Source organism: Lampetra planeri, chromosome 34 (assembly GCF_965212315.1).
Source record: "Lampetra planeri chromosome 34, kcLamPlan1.2.h2, whole genome shotgun sequence".
NCBI lineage: Eukaryota > Metazoa > Chordata > Hyperoartia > Petromyzontiformes > Petromyzontidae > Lampetra > Lampetra planeri.
In genome coordinates, this window is record NC_136140.1 from 399,751 (window position 1) to 412,577 (window position 12,827).

The 12,827-nt window shown below is 43.9% G+C and overlaps 2 protein-coding genes across 2 annotated transcripts; both read left to right on the plus strand.

Annotated features, from left to right (window-relative positions):
- Positions 1 to 1,932: 1,932 nt before the first annotated feature.
- On the plus strand, positions 1,933 to 5,550 carry LOC144730002 (glutathione peroxidase 2-like). The gene is made up of 2 exons (XM_078610440.1): positions 1,933 to 2,234; positions 4,960 to 5,550. Exons 1-2 carry the CDS (start codon positions 1,989 to 1,991, stop codon positions 5,308 to 5,310), a joined length of 597 nt encoding a protein of 198 aa, XP_078466566.1. The 5' UTR covers positions 1,933 to 1,988; the 3' UTR covers positions 5,311 to 5,550.
- A 3,761-nt stretch (positions 5,551 to 9,311) lies between these two features.
- On the plus strand, positions 9,312 to 11,078 carry LOC144730003 (glutathione peroxidase 2-like). Its single transcript, XM_078610441.1, has 2 exons — positions 9,312 to 9,591; positions 10,504 to 11,078. The coding sequence occupies exons 1-2, from the start codon at positions 9,352 to 9,354 to the stop codon at positions 10,852 to 10,854; spliced, it is 591 nt and encodes a 196-aa protein (XP_078466567.1). The 5' UTR covers positions 9,312 to 9,351; the 3' UTR covers positions 10,855 to 11,078.
- Positions 11,079 to 12,827: the final 1,749 nt, after the last annotated feature.

Here is a 12,827-nt window from a genome sequence, read left to right on the forward strand (position 1 = left end):
AATCCACATTTGAATGTGAATGACAGGAATATGTCATCACATGCACATACCGCAAGCAATCAATTCTAGACCTGCCCACGTTGGTCTGCACAAATGGGTAACCCTCCCAGGCCATCGTGATAAACAGTTCAGGGTCAATTGTGTTTGCAAGCACTCCGTTGTATATTCAGTAACGTACAATGTGTCAACCTTCCACAGGGCCATTGAGAAGCGTGCAGGGTTGTCGCACTGTGTTGGCTCAGTGCGTAGAGATGGGCAATGGCAGTGGTTAAACCAAATGAAAACGTTAACATGATGTCCTGCTCATAAGCATCATTCCCTCTTTACAGCCATTAGCCAGTGGTGGAAACTCCACATTCTTATGTCGTCGATGAGTAAATGTATAGGACAACCACTGTTGACTGCCCCACAAAGTGGTACTCATTTTATTGACCCAGGAGGGATGATGAGCGGAGTCAACCACCAACCAGGATTTAAACTCGAAACCTGACCCCTCATAATAATTTTATAAAGGTATACACTGCAATGTATTGTCCGTGTGTATCTATTGAAAGAGATACAGTGTTACGAAATGTAAGACTGTTATTTAATATTGCATTGTACCTCTAACCGGCTGCTTTGTGTTGTGGTTACAGACGACCTTGACGCACAATCTGAAGGTCATGGGTTCAACACCTGCCAATGGGCAATTCAGCCCTGCATCACTCGCGGGATTAGAAGAAGTATCATCTTGTGAGAAGTCAACAGGAGTACCTTGATCGACTGGCCCCCGCCAAATGAATGTGAAATGTCCACCATTTGCTCACGACTGTAAATGAGGACAATTCACTACCTCACATTCCGGTGATGGAGATGCGTTGACTTTTTGCCGTCGATTCCATGCTTGCCCCTGATATCTCTGTAATTGAGACGTTATAATTTCTCATTGCTGACTGGGTCCCATTTTTATCCGTGTCATCTCAGACAAGGGGAATTTGTATTACATACACACATATTGATGTGCTAAGCAATCAAAGCGATTTTACAGAATAACTTCCTGTTGCCACCTGTCCCGGTATGACCACGGACAGCCCGAGTGCTAATCTAGATTTTAAGTTTGTTACTATTATTATATAGTCCAAGTACTGGCGTCTGTACGTCGCCAACCGTGTTCATCGGACGTACGAATGTGTGCAGTGGAACCAGATAACTCAGAATCCTGCCATGCATTTGGTTACCAGAGCACTGACTGAATTTGAGATCGCATTGGGAATATAGTCACCTCATTGTGAGTGGAAACCTGTCGTGTAGAAAAACAGCTCAGTCAAAAGGAAAGGCGCAGCCCTGCAATTGCTGGCTCACGCCACTGCTGGCAGAAGGCCTCCGCTGCAGAGAGCTCGAGAGAGGCCCTCTAGGGGGCTATTTGGTCTCTCTGACTCGCTCTCTCTCTTCCAGAGGGAGTGCGTTACAAGTTGAAAATCTTACTATTATTATATAGAACACATTTCATAACCTAAACAGATGCGTTTTATGTGAGCAAGGTATCTGTGTGATTTATATGTGCCCTATACGTATACATTTACAAAGAAAGGTTTACGAGTCTTCAGGATTTTCATCTGCGGATCTGTCAACAATGAACAAATCTTCCGTTCGAGGAATGTGTCACTAAGTGGATGATGCACAAACTGTTGATCAGCCAATATCAGACCCCATGGTATAAAGTGGTGTCTCTCAATCTTACCCACTCAGTTTGGCCTCTGTATGTGCTGTGAAGAAGGATCATTACCCGCCTATTATACACAATTCCTTTAAGGCCACAGTGTTATTGCTGAATGTTTGTGTCCTACATTGTGCAGCACTTTCAACAACAACAGCAGCAGCACAATCACCCACGTGTTGGTCTCCAGTCACATGACACGAGCCCCTCCCCTCACACCCCCGCCAGGTCACGTGGCTCCGTGCCCGACTATATAAGCGCGAGGCGGTGGCACCGCTCCCACACGAAGACGATGGCGGCAGCAGCGTCGCAGGGTGCGGGCGCGATGAGGTCGTTCTACGAGCTGTCGGCCAAGACGCTGGGCGGAGAGCTGGTCAACTTCTCGCGCTACCGCGGCAAGGTGGTGCTCATCGAGAACGTGGCGTCCCTCTGAGGCACGACCACCAGGGACTTCACCCAGCTGAACGAGCTGCAGGGCCGCTACGGCGCCCAGGGGCTCGCGGTGCTCGGCTTCCCCTGCAACCAGTTCGGCCACCAGGTATGATGGGGTGGGAGGTGTTTGACCAAACTTAACGTGGGTTTTGAGGATTGGTGAAGCGGTGGCCCTGGGCCGCTTCAAAGCACACTCGACACTGATGTTAGCCGGACAGAGCGCATCCGCGTCCACATCGATAGGAACACGTGTTGTTTTGTTTGTCTGACCAGACATTTGCCTATGATTAAATCGTCCGGAATGCGCCCGGTTTTATCGGGACAAGGCGGCTATTGTGCCATGTTGGTGACTCATCGCACGTGTCCGTTACACATGACGCTCTCCTGGGTCTTGGATTCCCACCCCGTCTGATTTATCTTGAGCTAAGCAAGGTTGAGCCGCGATTGCGTTTTAATGGGCGACCACCTTGCCATGTGTGATCGTACAGCACTGGCTTGGGACTGAACATGACCACCCGGCAAGAAAGCAGCAGGTGTTAATATAAATAAACACCCATCGCAAGGCATCATCTTGATACTGGCAAAAGTGTCCCATAGATATGACCACCTACTTTTCCAAAGAGCGGTCAGAACAAGGACTTAAAATGTCTCCATAAACCTGTTTACTTATTGCATTATGTGAACTTGGTTGTGATCACCTGCTCTCCAAATAGACGTTTTGTTACGGAATATCCATGAGAAGAAATCTCTCCCGTAGCACTTTTTAAAATGTTTAAGTACTGTACATTGATATTTTAACACTAGCTTCTTTGCCCGTCCAAGGACGGAAGCTGTAATATTTACGAAAAAATGGAGCCGAGTATAATTGTATCTTGTGTAAATTTAATGGCAGTGAATCTTGCACGAGTATATCATCAGACACTTCACTGCATTTCACTGTAGCACTGTATTAATGGCAGTGATTCTGGCACAAAACTATATCCTAAAACACCTCCCTTCACGTCACTGTAGCACTATATATATAACTGACCTTCAATTTGTTCAAATTCACTGCTCTGATACTTAATTCTCTTCTGCTTTCGGTCGCTGGGCTTGAAATAAATTGGAAATCGATAAAATATCTGAAAAATCACCGAGAAATGTCTATTTTACCACAATGTATAAGCATAAATTAAACTTGCCTTTTGTCTCAAGTGCTGAAGAAATGAATAAAGACACCAAATCCATTTTGTTGCTGGATATAATTATTTGTTAGATTCACTTTCAATAAAGAAACGTCAAACTTAAAGCGAATTTGCGGAAAAAAATGCGTGAGTATAAAAATCCACCCGCTAATATTAATGATGGGGGGAGGGGGGGGCATGTGGAGTGATGTCACGTGCGGGACACACAGACATTCTTGGCTCCTAGTAATAAATCAGGATTTATTTTACTGCAGTCATCTGAGTGCTTGCAAGAATAGTTATTGGCAGTTAAACTGTATTGTAAATACCAGTGAAGTGTTCCTTTGCATATTACTAAATGCTTCTATTTGTATGCATTTACACAGTGGAGAGGGAAGTGTAATGCATATTAAATACACCTTTGGACATTGAGTCAATGTTACCCAATGTCGTTGCATTCCAGGTTGAACAAAGGTGCGGTTTCTTGACCACATAGCAGTAGCCTGGTACATTGCTAAAAATGCATGGTTGTGGTTTTACTCCTCAGACCTCTGTCATTCGTGATGAACTTTGGAATGCCGTTTTGGTTCAAAGGCATATCTTGGCCTCAAGTCTATTAATCATTAAACTCCTAATGGTGGAGTTTATGACAAGACTTGGTTGTTCGTAAGACTTTTATTGAAACATTGGAGGTAGGAGTCGAAGACCTGGTAAAGCCCATTGGGGCGAGACCCCTCTTTGTCAGAGTGGCCTTGGGTAAATTAATTGTCTGAATTTTTAAATGCACCTCCGATTTAGCACAATTGGCTACGAAAGAGGTTATACATACAAACGTTTTTTTATGGTCCGTTAATCTTTTTAGTTAACGAGGTTTTGCACACTACCAGTACAGAGCACTAAAGCACGAGGCAATATAGAACGGCTAACATACTTAAAAGATAACCTGTTACAGCTGGATAATATATTTCTTTTTCTTAAAATAATAAACATTTAGGTTGAGGGTAAATGTCACTCCAAGGTATGAGTTTAAAGCCGTGTAGCATCTATTACGATGTTGCTCTGCAAAAAAACAGACTTACCATGCCTTGCCAGGGAGAGGTAGCTCCCAATGAAAGGACATTCATTCAAATCCGTATTTATTGGTATTGGAATTTACTTGTTTTTTAAACTTGCTTAAAGTTTTAGACAGTTGATTTTTCTTCAGGTTGTTTATAGTAAGAGTGCAATTAATAAACATGATGAAATCTAATATCGTGAAGGCAATGTGCATCAATGCAGTCGTATTGTTGGCCCATCCCCTTGCTGTAATTAATGGTCGTTGTGGTAGACTTTCCACATTGTTGCGGTGAAACCAGCCTCGCCCACTTACCCCCCCATTATATTTCAGAGGCCTCTGGGGACATACAAAATATATTATTATATGCAAGTTCATATGAGGTGAATACACATCGTAGGGGCTAAAACCCATCTGTTGTTGCTAACCAGTACAGCATGTTATTGTATTGCCATTTACAATTTTGCATTATAATTCATTTGGTTCTGTTGACCTAAAACCATCACGTTAATATTACAGTTACATAAATGCATGTGTGTGTATACATGTTTTATTTGTGAATGAGTGGTGACTTGGTATTTCTTGTGGTGTGCGATTGTGTGTGCATGCTGTAGGAGAACTCCCAGAACGAGGAGATCCTGAACACCCTGAAGTATGTGCGTCCAGGCAGTGGCTACGAGCCCAACTTCACCATGTTCGCCAAGTGCGAGGTGAACGGCAAGGATACACACCCAGTCTTTGAGTTCATCAAGGAGAAGCTTCCCCTGCCATCCGATGATCCCGTCTCCTTCCTGCAAGACCCCAAGCACATCATTTGGAGCCCGGTTTCACGCTCTGACATCGCGTGGAATTTTGAGAAGTTCCTGATCGGGCCTGACGGGCAGCCTTTCAAGCGCTACAGCAAGAAGTTTCAGACCATCAACATTGAGGAAGACCTCAAGTTTCTGCTGAAGCAAGTTAAATAGCTTATGGCTAGGTTAACCTTCATTTTGTACTAGCGGTGTAGGCATGTTTCAAGCCTCTGGCAGTGTGTGCCCTACTGAAGATATTAGAAATGCCACTTTGTGAAAACTTCCTTCAAAATTTTAACGAGGGAAGTTTGAGGTCCTGTAGCAGATCTAATGTCTCATGTTTTTGGCATACCTGATCCATACAAGCTTGTCTTCTATATGTGCCTAGCAATAAATGTAATGCCGTTGTCTGCATTCTATGTGTAAGTTTGTTTTTGTTATCTGTTGGTGTCTGTTATACATTGTTGCAATTTTATATTGGGAAATATCTGGGCAAGATTTGGAAATAATTTTTGATTGTGAAGCAGATGTTGGCTCCCAACGATGTCCCGTGCTTTGATAAAGGCTGACTTGCAACATGCCCAGCTGCCACAACATATCCCTGAAAAAACACAAGTACCTGTGCACAGACGTGTTCCAGTTTCCATTCCGTCTGTCAACGTGCTTGGGAAGGTTTTGTCATTTGCCCACTATGGAGGGCAGGGGGTGTAGCACGTCCACAGTTTGGTGCCCATTTGGATCAGATGGTGGCATGGTTGGTTTAGTAATTTTTGTTTCTTGATAGTCAAGCGAGTCATGTCCGGACCAGGCTATGAACTAGAAACCTTCCAATTGGGGGGGAAAAGGCTGGGTGTTCACACCATGAAGGAATGGCAGCCAAACTCGAGAGCACCTCGACTGAGGAGACATTGATGAGATCGAATTGTGTGCAGGAGCTATGCGGATGGTTGCATTGCAGGATTGTGAAACTCAGCCAAACCAGTGGATTGAGTGGCTGATCTTCATACCAAACGAATGCAATAAAATGAATAATTGTACAACATTGCACAACTATACAATATGTGGTCCTTTCAGGATAAATTTTCTGAATGGTACTTATGAGATTAAGGGTTGCTGTGCTATCTATTTCATTATTGGATTTTGCTCCTTAATACATCCGGCTCTCAGCCACCAGTGTGATCAATACAGTACACGACAGTAAAATAACTGCACAAGACAACGCGGTGAAATACACCAACACATGATCTCCTGTGGTAATATTTACGTTCATATTAATCTTATCGGGCTTCAGGGTTTTATCTGAGACTCGGCCCGTGATATCTACAACTTCTCATGCTGTTACCATGACACATTGGTACAGTCTAAGGCAAGTACAGCTCTGTCCACTGCTGAATGACCTCTCCACGTTGTGGAGAGATTGCAGACGTTGACATACTTCCCCACGATGATCATTGCAAATTGGTGAAGGTGTGAAGTAGAGATAAGAATATTGTTACTGAAGAAATCCGATGAGCTATACATCTTGTTTTCATAGATGTCCATAGCACGGTACTGCTCTGATGATACAAGGCCTTTAATGCAACACAAGGAGGAACCATGTCACGAGATATTTTACCCAGCGTTAAGCATAGAAAACTAAAGCCGGATCCTTAACACGTCTGAAATCCTCCCCCAAAAAATCTGCATCGAGTCCTTGTCCCAGAAAGTCGCGATTTGTCACTGTCCACTGACATTTAGTCTCGAGAGAAATCCAAAACGCCTTTATATCGAGAAACACGCTGGCGCAGGTGGGCAACATTGAACGGGGTACTTTGCTGCTGGTTGCCACCCAGTGGAGTTCAACGCTCCCTTTCTGCCCAATGCTTCCTACTGATCAATGTTGTCCAATGCTGCAAGTGAGACTGTGATTTTAACGCCAAGACCCAATAACACCAACAAAAGCATGGAGTATGGGTATAGAATAGAACCGGTTTATGTTACAATTGGTGGGTTGATAGATTAACGATGCGCATAAAGTTCTAGGGGTGTCCGTGTTCCATCATTGCGGAGTTATGAAACGTGCTAAGTTCGTCAACATGCATAAGTGTGCGTACACACTCAGAACCTGCTGCTTTGAGCGAAGTAATCATTGCAAGCACTTTCATGGCATATATTAACTCATTCGAACATGCCTTTGTTCTCTTAAGTTCAGTATTTAATTAACTTAATTATAATCAATGTCCACGTTTTTGTTCCGAGCAATGTGCGATTAGTTTTTTTATTTCACTGGGCACATCGGTGAACGTATTTTCATGGTCAAGATGTACTGGGTTTGGGTTTGGCACCAGTCGCGTCTCAGCGGCGGAGCGAGCAGCTCCCAATCTGAAGGGTCCGAGTTCACATCCTGGTTGGGTGCAATGGCAGAGCCAGGATTTTCAGGAGTAAGGACTTGTCCCTTGCTTTTTATTCGACGCGTGTGCGGCGATGGCGCAGCCATCGATCGAAGGTCTAATTCGAACCGCATTGCGTGATCGGCATCGCGCTCGCTGAAGGTGAATGCCTTCAGGGAAGTCGCGTACTCTATACGCAACTGCGCACAATTCTGAGTCCCTTAGAACGGCTTTGCCGTTGCTTATTGCCAATTATGGACTCAGACTATTGTCCTATCATCTCAGAGTCCCTGGCACGTAATAATATGCTACATTAATAAATACCAATGATCGAAATGAGGGATTTCGATCGGATCATTGGGGAAGGGGGGGGGGGGCACGTGCCACCCCCCAGCCAGTAGTGGTGGGGGGGGGGTAACTCGGCCCATCGTCCTTCCTATAGACCACAGTGACCCACTCCTGTCCAGTCTGCGCTGCTTTAACCAACTCTCTCTTGAAGCCCTCTTGTGGCGAGCAGACCCCGACATTGGCTTTTAACTCCTGAACATATTGCCAGACGCAACAACATCATTCTGGGAACTCTGTTCGATAAAATGAGTCGCATATTGTAAGTCAACGGTGGTTGTCTTATTCAGATATTTCCACAACTCGGATCTGTAAACAAGAGATGATCGCCACCTCATTACTCATTTGAGCAGATGGAAATCAATCTTAATTTTAGAACTTTCGTGACTGCAAGAATTATTATTTGTTTCTTTCGATTAAGTCACGTCTAAAGATAAAATAATAAATTAAATTAAATAATAGAATACGACGTTTCGATTGCAACACAAGCAATCGTCATCAGGTATAATGAAATAGCGACATAAAATCTAACCAGAAAACTATAGACAGACATTAGCAGACAGATATCACCAAGATACATAGCGAGAGCAACACAGGTAACAGAGAGGGGTGATCGTCTCTGTGTGGTGGCCTTAAATAGACAGAGGGGGCGGAGGCAGAGAGAGGGAGGAGGGTTAGAGAAAAAATTAGCATATCAATGAGTGGTCAACAGACGTGGTGCTGCGAATGCGATGGCACGGCAAGCAAGCCTGAAAATCAGGAGGACACACTAAAATTAAATAACCTAGTAAAATATCGAAATGTAATGTAATACAACACAGAGGGTCGGTCAACACACAATTAACGCATAGCCTGGTTGATTACGTAGTTCAAAGATTGCTAAGTTAGAATTTAAGTGTGAACAATCTAAAGAGAGTACACAGGCAGAGAAAACAAGTCGCCAGAGAGAGAGAAAAAAGATAAGCTTAAAACTTCCCCGTAGAAGTGGTTCAATCTTACTTTTAGAACTTTCGTGACTGCAGGAATTATTATTTGTTTCTTTCGGTTAAGTCACGTCTAAAGATAAAATAATAAATTAAATTAAATAATAGAATACGACGTTTCGATTGCAACACAAGCAATCGTCATCAGGTATAATGAAATAGCGACATAAAATCTAACTAGAAAACTATAGACAGACATATTATCAGACAGATATCACCAAGATACATAGCGAGAGCAACACAGGTAACAGATGGAAATCATTTTTATTTTTTTACCTACGTGACTTTACCGAAAAAACCTAAGAGTATAGAAGGAAATCACTTTGACTTAATTTGATCTACGTGTAACTTACCTGGTAAAACAAAAGTTTTAGTTCAAAACTTCCCTTTCAATCCGGAAATGGCCCATCCCTTCCACCCGCAGTCCATCCCCAGCCCCCCCCCCTCCGGGTCACGTGGCTCCGTGCCCGCCTATATAAGCGCTGGATGCGACACCGCCCCCACTTCACACGGAGACGATGGCGGCAGCAGCAGCGGCAGGTGCCTTGAGGTCGTTCTACGAGCTGTCGGCCAAGACGCTGGGCGGAGAGCTGGTGAACTTCTCGCGCTACCGCGGCAAGGTGGTGCTCATCGAGAACGTGGCGTCCCTCTGAGGCACGACCGCCAGGGACTTCACCCAGCTGAACGAGCTGCAGGGCCGCTACGGCGCCCAGGGGCTCGCGGTGCTCGGCTTCCCTTGCAACCAGTTCGGCCACCAGGTATGATGGGGTTGGCTCCTCCACAGCGGCGGCGGCGCTTGCTCTGTCCACTGCTGGATGACGGCCTCCCCACGCCGTCTGGGGCTTTGTAGGCACATAGCGCAGAAGTAACCACAAGACACGATTCGCTCCTCGCCACAGCCGACTCGCCATGCGTCGCACCCAAACTTGCGGGTTAAATTACCGCCTCTGATTGCCCGTTGACCTCCCCGCTTGACCCTCCAATGCGCCTGGCTCGGAGCCAGTTTTACAGAGAGACTACACAGTTCTTGCTGTGTGTCCACTAAGTGACTTTAAATTAGGAAATGTAGCACATGCTCTATGCAAAGTATGGGGGAGTTGATTATGTACTTTATATTTTATGCGTTGTCATCCTTTCATTATGTTCTACTGGGTCTGAATACGGCTGTGATTCATTAACTAGAGTGGCCAACAGATTCACTTGGAATGTTTAGACCATTGTGGTCCTGTCTTATCAGATTCTGTTCTCGTAATAACAGGCATTACTCGTGATCCTGGGGATGTTGCTTTGTGTCAAGCCATGGCTTTGGGCGTAAACCAAGAGCTTTTGACAATTCGTTGGTAAAACTTTTAATGAAATAGTTTTAAAGGCCTTTGTGAAAGCCCATTGAGAATATAAGTCATCAGGGGAGACTTAATACTATTCTTTTTCTTTAAGTACAGTTTTCAATACTCTTTGGTTCTTTCCGTTTTCAATACAAGTGATTGGAGAGGTGCCATACAGAAATCATTTACTAATTATTTTGGTAACCAGAATGGCAACGTTCTTGAATTGCTCGTGAGATGACACGGTGTAACAATGCATTAGGCCCGTTAGATGTGGTAAAACTATTCCAATAAAAAAGTGGTCACTTAATCGTTATCACGTCGGTGTGTATGTGTGTGTCATAGGAGAACACCCAGAACGAGGAGATCCTGAACATCCTGAAGTATGTGCGTCCAGGCAGTGGCTACGAGCCCAACTTCACCATGTTCGCCAAGTGCGAGGTGAACGGCAAGGATACACACCCAGTCTTTGAGTTCATCAAGGAGAAGCTTCCCCTGCCATCCGATGATCCCGTCTCCTTCCTGCAAGACCCTAAGAGCATCATATGGAGCCCGGTTTCACGCTCTGACATCGCGTGGAATTTTGAGAAGTTCCTGATTGGGCCCGACGGGCAGCCTTTCAAGCGCTACAGCAGGAAGTTCCATACCATCGGCATTGAGGATGACATCAAACTCCTTCTGAGGCGAGCGTCATAGGGGTTTTTTGTACAAGTGATGTAGGCATTTTTCAAGCCGCTGGCAGCGTGTGCCCTGCTTCAGATATTAGGAATGCTATTTTGTGAAAACGTCCCTCAAAAATTTCCGAGAGAAGTTTGATGTCCTGTAGCAGATCTAATGTCTTATGTTCTTGGCACGTCTGGTCCATATGAGCTTGTCTTCTATATGTGCCTTGCAATAAAATAAACGCCTACTTTTTGGGAGTCATTTTGTATGTGTTCTTTTGTTTTCTGATATAAATTAACTTGGGTTTTTAGATTGTTGTGGAAACCCCCAATTTACGTGCAGTGTCCAAGTTGCCATTTTGGTCACTGCTTTGCAACTGCCAAAAATAACTGGAGCAGTGCTACTGATTACTCCTTCAATTATCGTCGCAATAACTTCATTGGTAAATCAAAGTCTCGCTTCCCATGTGTGATGGTGCCATTTGGAGGATGGCATTGGCATCATCAGTCATGTCATGCTGGGCGCAGGTTATAGGGGGTTGTAAACCTTTTTTGAAAGGGTCCTAAGTAAATGACCACATTAAAAAAATTCTGAAACCCTCAAGTATATTACCCCCATCCCACGTGCCTAATTTCCCAGATACTTGTCTGCTTCATTAATGGTAACTCTTCTTCGTTGTGCTGGGAGGTTGAGGCCGTGGAATTAGTACTACTACGCATTTCACAAGTAGTACTAATCACATACCTGCATTTCCCATAAATATGCTAAATTCCTCTTGATATGCAAATTATTTTGTCAAGGCGCCCTTCCCCCCTTCCAACCCAGCTTAAATATACGCTCCAAGCGTGGTGGTGTTTCATTCAGACGCTGTCTCCCCGACAGACCTGGTCTTCACCTGAGGACGGCTGCTTGCGTTGTGGCTGACACGTCGTGAGAATTATTTTATTATGTTTTATTAAATCCTTTATATTAAGTTCAACTTGCTTGCTTGCGTGCTTGCGACCGTGCAAATATTTCGGTCGTTTTTTAACCCACTTCCCGTGATCCAATCGAGCTGACATTTTGCACACAGACTCGTTGTGCGTGACAATTTATTTTCGTAAAATGTTTTTTCCAAAATTTTACACTTTTTAGGAAATTTGTTTTTATATTTAATTACCAATTGCTTAATGGTGGCAGGCAATCATCTGACCCATAGGTGGCAGCCATCTCAAGCCAGAGGACGAGAGGACTCTAGCCCGTTTCAAAGACCAATGTCCTTATATACGACTTTCCTTATATTTAATTTAAAATACCAATGTGATAAAAATGACACTTTTACTCAAGAAAAACAGAAATGAATAATAAAATAAAAACCGATGCCACGCATGTAAAGGATTTATAGTGAAAAACTTTGTTTTTACGGGTAAATTTTTTATTATTATTTTATTATTTCCCTTCTACGTGACTTTACCGAAAGAACCAAGAAGATGAATGTGTAGATTTAAGGATCATCCACAGCCTCTGGCGAGGAAACTGGTGTACAAGTGAGCTGCGGGGAGATGGAACTGATGTTATGGCATGGTGCTTTTGTGGATGGTATAGAGCTCCATTTTGTAAGAGTGCTTCTATTCAAAGAGCGTGGTGCTGAAGAGACATTTCCACATCGCACATGTTATAAAAAATCATTTTAATGACCGGCATGGAACAAGGCATACCCTGGCCCTCCAGGTCCTCCTCGGGGGCCATATCGATGATGAAAGTCCTCATCAAACAGATACCTGTGACACTTTGATCATACAACATACTACGTTGTTAGGTCATTAAGACAGGACAATAGGGGATAAGTCTACATCCCATACCCACCGTCAGAATCAGAATCTTTTTTTTATCCTGGAGAAATCTGATGAGCTATGAAGTTCTTTGTACAGATGTCCAGTAGGGGCGGGTCAAAAAGTTAACAATCAACAAAGTATAGGAAAGAGATCGGAAGGGTAAGCAAATCACAAAAAATAAGTATTTTTTTT